Here is a 12,754-nt window from a genome sequence, read left to right as displayed (position 1 = left end):
CATCGTCGCCCGTCGTCCCCGTCCTTGTCGTCGTCGTTGTTGTCGTCGCGCGTCGCCCGTCGTCGTTCCGAAGCCCGCCGTCGTCGCCCGTCGACGCACCGGTAGCATGTCCATCTCCGTCTCCCTATTTGTGAATCCATGTGTGAGGACACGTAGTCTAATTACGAATTCATATGTGTGTATTTCAGTCTTATTATAATATGTTGGGTACATTTTTGAACTTCCCAATGTGACACAAGTTGTAAAAATTATAAAAATATTCAAATTACATTAAGTTATAATAGCAAATAGAGTTATAAAAAATAAAAAAATATTTAGATTAGATTAAGTTACAAATTAATTTTTATGTTAATATTTGAGATTATGTATAAAAGTTAGTTTTTACCTTATAAAAGTTAATATTTGAGATATGCTGAGGATACTGATGATATATTTCTACATGTGGGCACCGGTCTCTACGTGCTTCATCTTAAGTCAATGCATTCTAAGACAATTTATGAAACCGGTCATGTTCATGGCTGTTATTCTTTCAAGAGTTTCTATATGCCAGGTGACTTTTCTTCATTAATACTAACATCGTAGGAGCATCCTAATCTTGTTATGTTTTGTACATATATGCTTGAATACCTTCGCTAGACAAATGAGCTTATAGCCGTAATGTCTAGTATATGTTATCATTTAATATAGCATTATCTTGCGTTATGGTTTAATATAGTTGTCTTTCATCCTTAAAATATAGCAAAACCAAATATCAGATGAAATGACTAATAGTGTAAATTCAAATGTCAAATGGTTCAACTCATTAGGCATATTTGGAACCTCAACTAGCTATGTTATACTATCATGTACTTTTAATCCTGCTATTTTTCTTATAATGGCATAAAAGAACTTCCGTCGAAACCATACATTCTGGTAGAATAATTTTCTTCGTCACTTATTCAAGACTATCATTTTTTTCATAAGTAGCACTACCTCTGTAAACAAATATATGACCTCTTAGATCACTTTGCAAAAGGGAGTACTTTTGTAACACACCCCTATTCATGTGTTTTGCTATGTCTAATATTTCTCCTTCAATACCCAAGTAAATATTTGCTGGCAGTGTATGAGTTTTGGCATGCTTTTATTTTCTCTTCTTCATATGATATGATGAAGGATGAGTTAAATTCCTGATCCTTTTCTTAATTTCTTATGAGCTAAATTATTCGTTAATATGAGGTAGCTATGTATACAATACTGCTCTAAAAATATATTCCTTAAAAAAGCAACATATGTATTTTTGTTTATCTGTTGCCAATAGTCATCTATAAAACATTAATACACAAGTGAGTTTTTTTCCCCTGCATTTGTTAATTCATCTATGTAACAGACTAGCCGTTTTCATCTCATGCTTATGCTTCTAGGCGCAGCCATTGCTCGTGGATGGGATGGAGCTGAAATGTGAGGACTCTGCTTTGGTGTGCTAATGTGCCAGAGCGGTTCAAAAAGTAAGGCCTTGTGAATATAGTTTGTGAGATTTGAGGTGTTTGATTTTCTCCTTGGAAAATATCTGGCAGCCAATGTGAGTAGTGCTCACCCTGAAACTACTAACCTTTCGGCTATTGGGATTCACACATGCTAATTAATAACACAGAAAAACAAGTAAAACAGGGTGATGCCAAGTATATCATGAATCTTTTGAGTTGTTTCATGTGTGAAGTTCGGTTTAAGCGTATGCTTCTGCAGGGACGCGCTGCTTGTTACTTACAGGGCAAAGAGAGATCAATCTAAACCACCTAACTACCAGAGATACAACTACACAATGGCGTCCCTTATCTACCCATGTATACGGTTTATATACACACCGTATGTGTGTGTGTGTGTGTGTATACACACACTTTAACACACACTCTCTCAATCATAACTTCACCAAGTTGAGATTGTATTTGAATTCTTCCAATTTTGGCCAAGACAAGACTTTGGTGAATCCATCTGCTACCTGGTCATTAGTGGGGATGAACCGGATGTCAAGCAGCCTTTTTGCTAATCTTTCACGTATAAAATGATAGTCAACCTCAATGTGTTTTGTTCTTGCATGAAATACTGGATTTGCTAAAAGGTATGTAGCACCAATATTATCACACCAAAGCCATGCAACCGAAGAATGACAAACGCCAAGTTCATCAAGTAAGGCTTGAACCCAGATCAATTCAGATGTGGCATTTGCTAATGCTTTATACTCAACTTTAGTACTTGATCTTGACACAGTTACTTGCTTGCTTGCGTGCACTCCAAGATATAAGATTTGATCCAAAGAAAACAACAAAGCCTCATGTGGACCTTCTGTCATCAGGACAACCTGCCCAATCAGCATCTGAAAAAGCAGTTACCATAGTTGAGGTTGATCTTGTGAATTTTAACCCTGTACTCATGGTACCTCTGAGATATCTCAGAATTCTCTTTACAGCAGTCCAATGCTGAGAAGTAGGAGGATGCAAGAATTGACATACTTTGCTTACTGAAAACATATGTCAGGTCATGTAAGGTTTAAATATTGTAAAGCACCTACTACACTTCTCTATTTTGTGGCTCCTTCGTCTCCCAAGAGTTCACCTGCTTTTTTAGACAATTTTTCAGTAGTGGATAGAGTCATGTTTGAAACTTTGCAACTCATCATACCAGTCTTTTCCAGTATATCTGATACATACTTTTCTTGGCTAAGAAGTATACCATTTGTTACCTTCTTTACCTCTATTCCCAAGAAGTAATGCAAGTCACCAAGATCTTTTAGAGCAAAATCTTTTTGCAGACCCTCTAGCAGTGCATTTGTTGTCTCCTGTGATGAACTTGCCACAGTAATGTCATCAACACATACCAGCATAAAAATGATAACATTGCCTTTCTTGTAGAAGAAAAGTGAAGTGTCAGCCTTAGATAACTGAAAACCAAGCCTTGTAAGCTTTGTACTGAGCCTAGAGTACCATGCCCTAGGTGCTTGTTTCAAACCATACAATGTCTTATCAAGCTTGCACACATAATGATGTTTGCCTTTTACCTCATACCCAGGTGGCTGTCTCATATAAACTGAAAGCAATATATTAGTAGCCATCTTGTTATTTCAAACATCAGCCACATCATTCTACTCATCCACCCAACAAATTCCTATGAAAAAGGCTGAACGGTTTTATTTTATTTTGTCATTGGTATGCGCAGGAGATGTAGCTCATCTTTTTTTCGAAGGGATATGATATAGCTCTTCTTTATATAGCTGGGCTGATCGTGAGTTTGTACACATATTCCTTTTCATGGGCTAAACAGTTACATGGGTGCTTCTATTAGATTTTATCTTTATTTGTATTGGGTTACTTGCAGATTAATGCTTTTTGTGTTCTCCGGGTGAAGAAAGGGCTGCAGCAGTCTTGTGTTGTCAATGAGTTCGTCGAGCATCAATGTGGTCGTCAATGTTTACGTTATCCCAAAAAACTTACTAAGTGTGTGCTTTAGTCTAGCTGTAAGTTTCTAATTAAGTTAGCAAGATGCTTTTGAACATCAAGTCGGATATTGTCGTCCCGTTGGTTTATGTACGTACTTGTGCTTGGCAGCTCTACTCCTTGGCCATGACAATTTCAGTCACAAATATCGGCCCTGTTTGGATCCTTGGGCTAGAGTTAGTTTGAGCTAGTTTGAGTTCAACTAGCCCTAAAGTATCCAAACATAAGGGTTAGATTGGAGCTAGTTCCATCTAACTCACCCAAAAAAACTATCCCACCCAAGAGGTGCTAATTGGACCTAGTTCTCATGGGGTTCATTAAAAAAAAATATTTCTCTCACTCTCCTACCAGCCAAGAGATGCTAATTGGAGCTAGTACTCATGGGGTCCATTAAAAAATCATTTTTCTCTTTCCATAAAGTGCATCTATTGTCAATCTAACCCTTTCATCCAAACACCTCTTTGGCTAGAGTTAGTTTAGGGTTAGTCATGAGCTAGAAACTAACTCTAACCTCTAGCTAAGTTAGAGGATCCAAACAGGGCCATCACCAAAACTTGTGTGTTTGAGTGTGTTTCTCAGTTTTTGTTTGAAGAGCATGCCAGCGCTGTCCACCTGATGTGATCATGATCCACCCGCGCCCCCTCCCTTTTTCTTAATTTGCCATGAGACTAATAGCAGGGAATCGATGAGAGAAGTGCAACGATGATGGAAATAACTGATGCAATGTAGGGGGAAAATGTTATTTGGTCTGAACTAACAGTATTCCAGGAAGTTGCTCTAGATATTTTCTTTAAAAGCAGAGAGTGCTTGATCGGCAAATTGCACATTTTTATGGTTCCACATGTTGAGCCATATGACTATTTAGCCCTAGCTTTTGCTGCTGAAGAAGCAGGACTGGACGACAGCGAGTCTACAATCACAGTCAAAATTGCAGGAATTCTTAGCTGCTGTAATTCTCTGTTGAGCTTGCAACTGCAAGTCATTTCAAGTGTGCTTTACGCATAGTTTTAAATAGCCCGCTATAGCCCCGCTATAACCTCGTTATAGCCTTTTCAGCAGGGTACCGCTAAATGGTATCATGTACAAATATGCCGCTATAGCTGATTTAGAGGTTTGCCGCTATTTGCCGTAGCCCGCTATTTAAAACATTGGTTTATGTGAACGGATTTTTTTTTGCACTGAGACTGATTGAGGTCTGAGGTAGCTACTGTTGTCCACTGCTTTTGCAATGGTCCATATGGGCCGCATGAACACTAGAGGAGCTTTGGATTGATCTCGAGAGGAATTATTCCTCAAGACCTATCAGAAGTCTGACTGAAATTCCAAGTCATCTCGGCTGGAACGCTTATATGACTGGACTTGATGGATGCTTTACTTTTGTTTTGAACTTACCCTGAGACTGACGCTGCTACTGATATCCGCTGATTTTGTAATGGAAGGAATCATCATTTTCGCAGAAATTTACATGATGAAGATGACACTCGGCCTGGAATTTTCAGAGCAAGTCTACAGTCACATTCAAGATTCTCTACCGAAGATGCGGGACACATACGGCAGGAGGTCACATTCTTAGCTTTTAGTTTTTTTTTTTTTTGCTGGACTTCCAAGTCATCTGAATGTCTTTTATACGGCTGAAATTAACACATATTAAATCGGAATGTGTTGGCAATTTGTTCTCGGTCTACAAGTCGTTTCGACGTTTACATGTCTGAAATTATTGCTGTAGAAATTTGGATGACAGAGTACGAGGTGCCCTGGGGTTGAGGTTGCTGCCGCTGTCCAGTCATTTGCAGTGGTTCATATGAGCCAGAGCACTCGTCGTAGTCGCAACGGCTGAAGATGTGGGACTGGACGACAGCGAGTCTACAATCGCACTCGTAATCGCAGGAACGCATACGGCAGGAGGTTGTATTCTTGGTTTGTACAGTAGTTTTCTGCTGAACTTCAAAGTCATTTGAATGATTTTTATACCGTTGAAATTGCCGTCGATTAAATCAGAATGCGTGTGACAGCAAAAAATCAGCTTAAGTTTTTCTCACCCTGAGCTGACGGTGAGGCTGCTGCTGTCAACTAGTTTGGTCCATATGCGAGTATGCGACATTGGACTGCAGGTAAACAATCACATTCATGGTTACAAGAATTTGGCCTTAGGAAAAATAGATAAAAGTGTGAACACCGTCGTCCACACAAATTCCACTGCAATCATCATCATCTCCATACACTGAGCCCAAGCTTTATCAATCACAAGGGTTCATACTTCATACAGGACAGGCTGGGTCTGTTCATACCCACTCCAAAAATTTCGAGCATCATCAGCAGCTGAAGAAAACAGAGTACTCTGCATTTTTTACATCGTGCTTTTCGTGTGTCTTCCAGGAAGATAATTACGTTTCAATTAACAGTTGGAGATCTACATTTTTTTTTGATAAGGAGGAATTGGAGATCTAAATCTTCACATGTCTGGGAAAACATAATAGTAGGTTATTTCGTAAGACTTGAGACATTAAATCACACACACACACACACACACATGCTACTCATCATCCTCCTCCGAGATCTCTGTCAGCTCGGACAACAAAGGGTAAGAATCCGGGACAGCGGTGTGATCGTCGTCGCAGAAGAATGGCCTGGAAGGCATCTGCAGGCCATCAAAGCCACCTTCCAACATGTCTATGACCTCGCTCATCGTTGGCCTGTCATGTGACTTCATCTGAATGCACCATAATCCAACGATGCACAGCTTCTTCTCCAATTCATGCATGCTTGCAACTGGACATATCGCATCTACTACTGGAGCAGTTAGTTTGTCATACACCCATGATGGGTAGTAAGACTGGCTTGAGTTCGCCGCATTTGGATCAGCGTTCCTTCTTCCTCCAGCCATCTCCAACAACAACATTCCAAAGCTGTAAACGTCAGACTTGCTCGATATGACACCAAAGCTCCTGGATATCATCTCAGGAGCTATGTACCCAATTGTTCCCCGTAGAGCTCTCGATGGCACAAAGCTGTTGTCCCTTGGGTATAGTTTGGCGAGACCGAAATCAGCAATTTTTGGGACAAAATTGCTGTCAAGAAGGATGTTGTGCGGCTTGATATCAAAGTGTAGAATCTGCATCTCGCACCCCTGATGCAGGTAGTCGATACCCCTGGCGATGCCCAAAGCAATCTCGGCGAGCTTATCCCAGGAAAAACTCCTCTCAACTGAGAAGATGTACTTGTCTAGAGAACCTCCTGACATGTACTCATAGACGAGTGCTTGTCTCAGTTCCTCCGGGCAGAAGCCCACTAAACGCACCACATTAACATGGTGGATCCTGCCAATGGTTGAAACCTGACTGATAAAATCTTCTCCATTACAATTAGAGCTGCTCACCAGCATCTTGATGGCCACATGGACATTGCCTGGGAGCAGCACACCCTTGTACACGGACCCATACCCACCTTGGCCCAGCTTGTCTCTGAAATGGCCTGTGATCGCGGTGATGTCTGTGTAAGCATACCTCCTCGGGCCAAGCACTTGTTGCATCCGGAGAAATCTCTCGACTGCATCGATCGTGATCCTTGCTTGCCAGTACTTGTAGGCCAAGAAGATCAACACAGACAGTGGTGCCAAAACATATCTGCATGTCACTGTATTGAATGGTTTATACAGTCATTATGTGGGTACGTGAATACAGAACTGTGATTATTTAGAAACTGCAATTGATTAAGAAAATAAAATACTGAAGTACCAGCAATAAACGTCAGGATCCACGTGACCTGTTCTACGAGTCCTCCGTTTTCAAATAATCCAGCACACCCCAAGAGAACTCCAGGATATTGAAGAATGTGTACAATCGAAGTTGGAATTGTCATCCCATGGAATCCGCTGCAATACCATGTGAGGGTATGGAAAAGAGGATGAGTGAGGGGCACAACAGTTTTTGGTTGACGGGTGCCAACAAATAACCATGGTGTAAAAATGTCAAAATCCTGAACTTACAATGTCCAAAGAAATAGGCATTCATCGAAGCTCATCCTCCTAAGAGTTATAGGATAAGGAAATCGAATGGCGAATCCACTCCTCATGGATTTCACGACATCTGCATAACTTACATTATATAGCGGCTGCTGAACGTCGACCTCCCAAGTTAGACGAGTCATGGACAAGTACCCACAAGAAAGCTCAAGGTACTCGATTCCACACACTCCATAGCCAGTTAACACGTAAACAAAAGAATCATTGGTGCTCAGGCAAGCAACAAGGACGTACATCTCATTGTCCACAAAACAAGCTTCAGTATAACTAACGGGGGACAATTCGACCATGCCTTGGTTTACATCTGTAAGATGAGAAGGAGGATTCCATTGAGGCAGAGGACAGCTGCTGTATAAATCCAGGTCGGCATCAAGTACCCAGAAGGTAGCATCGTTGTAGTTGATGCCAGACACATAGTATGGCGCACTTCGGATGCGAATTATAGCCTTAGTATCACTGCAAACCAGCTCATAAGATTTATAGCCGCAGCCAGGTGGATCACTTGCCCGACGAAACGGAGACGATACATTTCCATGAGGGCCGCACGAGAAAGAAGGACAATCACGCCGATGATGCCGTCCTTCTGACTGATCTGGTGCAAGGACTGCAAGCACAAACAAGAGAGTTAAGGCCTTAAGGGCAGTGGGCATCGCCATGGCAGACTGGTACACAGGAGCACAGACGTGCAGACCAATGGCTAAATAAGGGACTGGCTGTCAAAGTTACAAATAAAACTCCAAGAGAGGGTCAATACATGCCAACTAGTGCCCTCTACATGACTGTGACATTGCTGACTAGGAGACTTAGCTACTTGCCGACAAAGCCAAAGTTGAGTAAATACATACCGATTACTGGCTCATCTAGGTGATGGTGATGTTCTCCATTCCAGACCTCCTCCTCTACAGAACTAACTTACCAAAATTTGCTTATAAATATCTACTTATAAATGATGGAGCCCAAGAATTCCACTTTAGTTTCCAAGAGCTCGAACCAACTCTTACTTGAAAGAGGGTGTCGTAGCAACTGTTGGACGTGTACTGGTCATCTGACCTCCAACGCCATACGAGAATGTCAGTCAAAGGTAGATAGCTGAACCCTACGAACCAACTGCAAGACCTGGAAATACTGCCAAAAGCCCAGGGGTTCAAGCCCCCCGCCGCCCCCTGATGTCGCGATCCAGCGGTAGTCGGCCAAGACATCCCGGATGGTTTGTTGCTTCCTAGTGCGGCGCAAGGCATGTTTTTTCTGCTTTTTTTTAACTAACTTCCAAAAAAATTCTTAAGATCTTTAGCACCAAGTGCACATTATATGTGCAGATTCATTTGATATTTCCCCTGGTTTCTATTGTCTGCAAATTATAATTTAGAAAGGAAAGCATTTCAACTGCGCACGACCGATAGAATACTAAAAATAAACAAATATGTGGAAGGCTTTTTTCCTCCCCTGAATGTGACCGGCTATTGAAGAGCAAATATCTGATCAGTAGCTATCCACGTCCCAAGTAATGATGATGACATAGGTACCGGCCAAGTAATGATCATGTACGTGGCGATGCCTAAGGCGATACGGGCGGAGTCTGGCGACTCTGGGGCGCCGCCCGACAAGATCGATCGGGCCTCCGGCAGGGCGCTGCCGGAGATTCCCGGCGTCGCGGGTGAGGCGTTCGGGCAGGCCACCGGCGGGGAGGCGTTCGGGCAGGCCTACGGCGGGGCGTTTCGGGAGATCTCAGGCGCAGCTTCTGCAACGCCATGCACTTCTGGATCCGCGTCCAGCGAGTCTGCTGCATCTGAGAATGTGGCGGAAGTTGGCTGGGTTGATCCAATCTCAGGAGGGATGGATCAGGATCCTGCCGGAGCTCCATACCGTTGTTGGGAGGTGCTGTATGAGGATACCACCATTGCCTCTCACAGTCCTCTGCCGGGTTTCATATCCCTTCACATGATCTCTTTTTGGATCACGGTGGGGGATGTGGATGATGACATTCTGGCTGGTCGGTATCTGCTCGAGCGTCAGTGTCCATCGGTCGGACAGGCTATGGAGATCGATGGTTTTAGGGTGGTGGTGCAGAATCCGATTCTGCCATTGATGTGTAAGAAGGAGTTTGTTTCCGTTGACCTAACATCTCCTAATCGGTTTGGTGGACGCTTTTGGGCTCTTGCAGATCTCGAAGACGAGGAAGATGACGATCAGTCCAGCGCGAGTCCGACGGAGGTGCCTGCTCATTATCCATGCCAGACGATGCCGGAGGCGGCGTATTTTGAGCGCAAGCGTCGGCCTGATTTTAAACTTGATAAGAGGACGAGGGTTTCAAATGGCGTTAAACCATGGGTTGGTCCGATTCCGAAGGTAAGCCTTCCACCCCTCTCTTTGTCTGATTTCATTCCGGAGACATGGACGGTGATCTCGAAGAACAAGAAGATTGGCCGCGGTGGCGGGGCGTCGTCGGCGGCGGCTGCAGTGCAGTCGTTAGCGCGTGATTCAAGGATACGTTTTTTGTATGCGGCACCATCGGACGTGGACTGTGACGGGCCTTCTTTGCTTTCGGGTTCTCAGCCTCCTGGGTATATGGCCCAGGATGAGAACGTGCCTGCTACGGTAGAATCTGCATGCAGTCCCGAAGTATCTCACGTACCGCCGCCATCTAGGGTTCGTGTTCCGCTTACCAAGGGTTTTCCAAAGCTTGGGTCTGGTCGAGCTGCTCGGGTGCTCCCTCTGCGGCCCTCGTCCGAGATGGCGGGGCGAGGTGCTCCATCGTTCAAGGCCGACGCAGCGGACGGTCCAGGGAGGGGCGGTGGCCAGGGCTTGCAGCACCCGGGCCGTCCCACTGGCCAGGGTCTCCGTCCTCCTGCTAAGCCGGCGAAGCCAGCGGCGGCTTCGGCTGCTCCTACCGGGCCGGCGGCGTGGACAGGCAGCCACCCCGAGGGCGATGGGGTGATGACGGTTTTGACGTCTACGGTGAGGGACAACATTGTGGTTCTTCCTCGGCAGGTGGGGGACGCGGCTATGCGTGGCAGAATCATGGCGGCAGTGCGGGTTTCTCCGGTCCTCCTGGGAAGTTTGCACCAGGGGTGGCGGGGCCTCAGCATCCTAAGAGGGGCGCTTTCCGACAAAATTGGGGTGGAAGAGGAGGTGGCAGGAAGCCTAAGCCTCCGCTTCCCCCTTCAGTTGTCCCTGTTGCTGCTGTGGCGGTGGTAGCTACTCCAACGGAGCCTACAGCGGGGCAGGCCATGGAAGGCTCCAACTCCACGGTGCAGCCTCAGGTGGTTGTTCCTGGACCGCTTGGAGAGGCAGACAAGAGCATCTCACAAGGGCGGCTCGAGGGAGGTGATCGTCCTTCCAAGTGGGCCCGCAAAAAGGAGAAAATGACATGCTATCGATGTGGAGAGACTGGTCACTTTGTATCTGAGTGCAAGGCGGATCTTTGTGAGTTTTTCCTTAAGCCCAAGCATGGCACAGCTAAGTGCCCTCTTACGGTTGGACCAATGCCTGTCGTGACTATCTATGGGGTTTGCTGCCAGGAGCTGATGTTCTTTGAGTCCCCTATGGTTTCGACTACGGTCCACGTGCCTGATGCGTCACTTATGGGTACGGTCACCGTGACTCGCGGGAATATGACTGCTGAGCAGGTGGTGCAGCAGCTCCGGGAGCTGGTTTCTTTGACTTTTCGATGGGAGCCAGTGTTGATTGCTGAGAACGTGTTCAAAGTCGTGTTTCCCACTAAGGAGGACCTGGCGTGATTGCTTAAGTTTGGCATGTGCAGAGTGCCAAGCACTAGTTGCGTCTTGGAGTTTGATGCGTGGACGAGTGAGGAGCCACAAGGTGTGGCTCTTCCTCAGATTTGGGTTCGATTTTCTGGGGCACCTTCTAAGGCTATGAGCGACTTTCTGGTTACCTGGAGTTTGGGATCTTTGATTGGCAAGACCGAAAAGGTAGACATGTTGTTTACCTGAGCTAAGGGAGTTGCTTGTGTGCTTGTTAGTGTCATTGACATTGCACTCGTGCCAGATGAAGTGGTTTGGACATATGCGGGTATGAGATAAACCCTCCAGCTTGAGATTGAGAGTCCTCCTTTATTTGAGGAAGGAGTGCAAGAAAAGGATGTGGATATGCCTGATGGGGATGATGACTCGGGGGCAAGGGAGGCCGACAAGAGCAACAACAAGCACATTAACGCTAAGGAACCGGCGCCTTCACAGGTGGGCTCGAAGGGGGTGCTGTTTCCATTTCGGCTCCGCTGGCGCAGCTCCGGTTTGGCACTTTTGGTCCGGCATCGGCTCCGCTGGCGCAGCTCCGGTTTGGCACTTTTGGTCCGGCATCGGCTCCGGCCAAGGCCGGAGGTGGCCGCCTGGTGGCATGCTTCGAGGGGCAGCGGCGTAAGACCCTTTTCCCGGGGAAGCTGCCCATCGAGGATGCGCAGGGGCCAGTTTCGCCTACGGTGGGATTGCCTGTTGTCTCTCTTGACACATATCTTGCAGAAGCAAGGAAGGAGGACTTGGGGTTCATGAATGATCAGAATCTGGCTGCTACTAAAACACCTAAGGTTGTCGCAGTGGAGGCTTCAGTGCCGGTTATGGCAACAGGGACTGAGTGCTCTATTGGTGGGACGGTGGTGGATGACGGTGCGCATTTCTCTGCGGATGATGTTATAGCGTTTGGGGGGCTCCCGAATCCGATGACTCGGGACAGGCGGTCTAGTCAGCGTATTCAGGAACAACCGGATGCGGATGACTTGCAGTTGGGGCGTGCAATGCGAGCTGCAAAGATGAAGGATGCGGAAACTTCGACAGGTATGTCTTTTAACAAAGACAATTCCAACCTTCATTTTTCTCCGAATGATATTATTCATAATGTTGTTGTTGTTGGGGTGTCTTTGGGTACTACTGGTAGACAAATTTCGAAATCTATTAATGACCTTCTATACTTAGAGGTAGACAGGGCTCTTAATATTATTCGTAATTTTGCTGCCGCCAAACCTATGAGTGATTCTGATATTAATGAGTTGGGGGGTCTGAATACTTTATGTGAGAATTTGGACATACTGGCCGATTCAGAGGTGGGAGAGGACAATGTCCTAGAGCACAGTGCCAAGGAGGTACAATCTTTGGTGGTTGACTCACATATACTTGGTTATATGGATCAGGGTTTTGGGGACAAACCAAAACGGCCTTGGAAACGGAAACTATACCCGGTTTCTGCGGTTAGAAGGAGTGCTCGATTTAAGACTGCTAAAAAATTCTATGATGAAAGATGAGAGGAATGTTTT

General features: G+C 45.4%; 1 protein-coding gene across 1 annotated transcript; it reads right to left on the bottom strand.

Annotated features, from left to right (window-relative positions):
* Positions 1-5,985: 5,985 nt before the first annotated feature.
* On the bottom strand, positions 5,986-8,147 carry LOC123439081 (rust resistance kinase Lr10-like). The gene is made up of 3 exons (XM_045115831.1): positions 7,456-8,147; positions 6,689-7,093; positions 5,986-6,619 (listed from the first exon to the last, which is right to left on the bottom strand). Exons 1-3 carry the CDS (start codon positions 8,145-8,147, stop codon positions 6,004-6,006), a joined length of 1,713 nt encoding a protein of 570 aa, XP_044971766.1. The 3' UTR covers positions 5,986-6,003.
* Positions 8,148-12,754: the final 4,607 nt, after the last annotated feature.

Source organism: Hordeum vulgare, chromosome 3H (assembly GCF_904849725.1).
Source record: "Hordeum vulgare subsp. vulgare chromosome 3H, MorexV3_pseudomolecules_assembly, whole genome shotgun sequence".
Classification (NCBI taxonomy): Eukaryota; Viridiplantae; Streptophyta; class Magnoliopsida; order Poales; family Poaceae; genus Hordeum; species Hordeum vulgare.
Note: the sequence above shows the minus strand (reverse complement) of the source record. Positions and strands in the feature narration are given on the sequence as shown.

Bases quoted from the DNA above. Each gene is read 5' to 3' on its own strand.
- LOC123439081 (XM_045115831.1), bottom strand. From the start codon at position 8,147: ATGGCGATGCCCACTGCCCTTAAGGCCTTAACTCTCTTGTTTGTGCTT. The intron at 7,094-7,455 runs GTAAGTTCAGGA...AGTGACATGCAG, and splicing joins TGCCTATTTCTTTGGACATT to ATATGTTTTGGCACCACTGT. The intron at 6,620-6,688 runs GTACATCTTCTC...GGGCATCGCCAG, and splicing joins TCAGGAGGTTCTCTAGACAA to GGGTATCGACTACCTGCATC.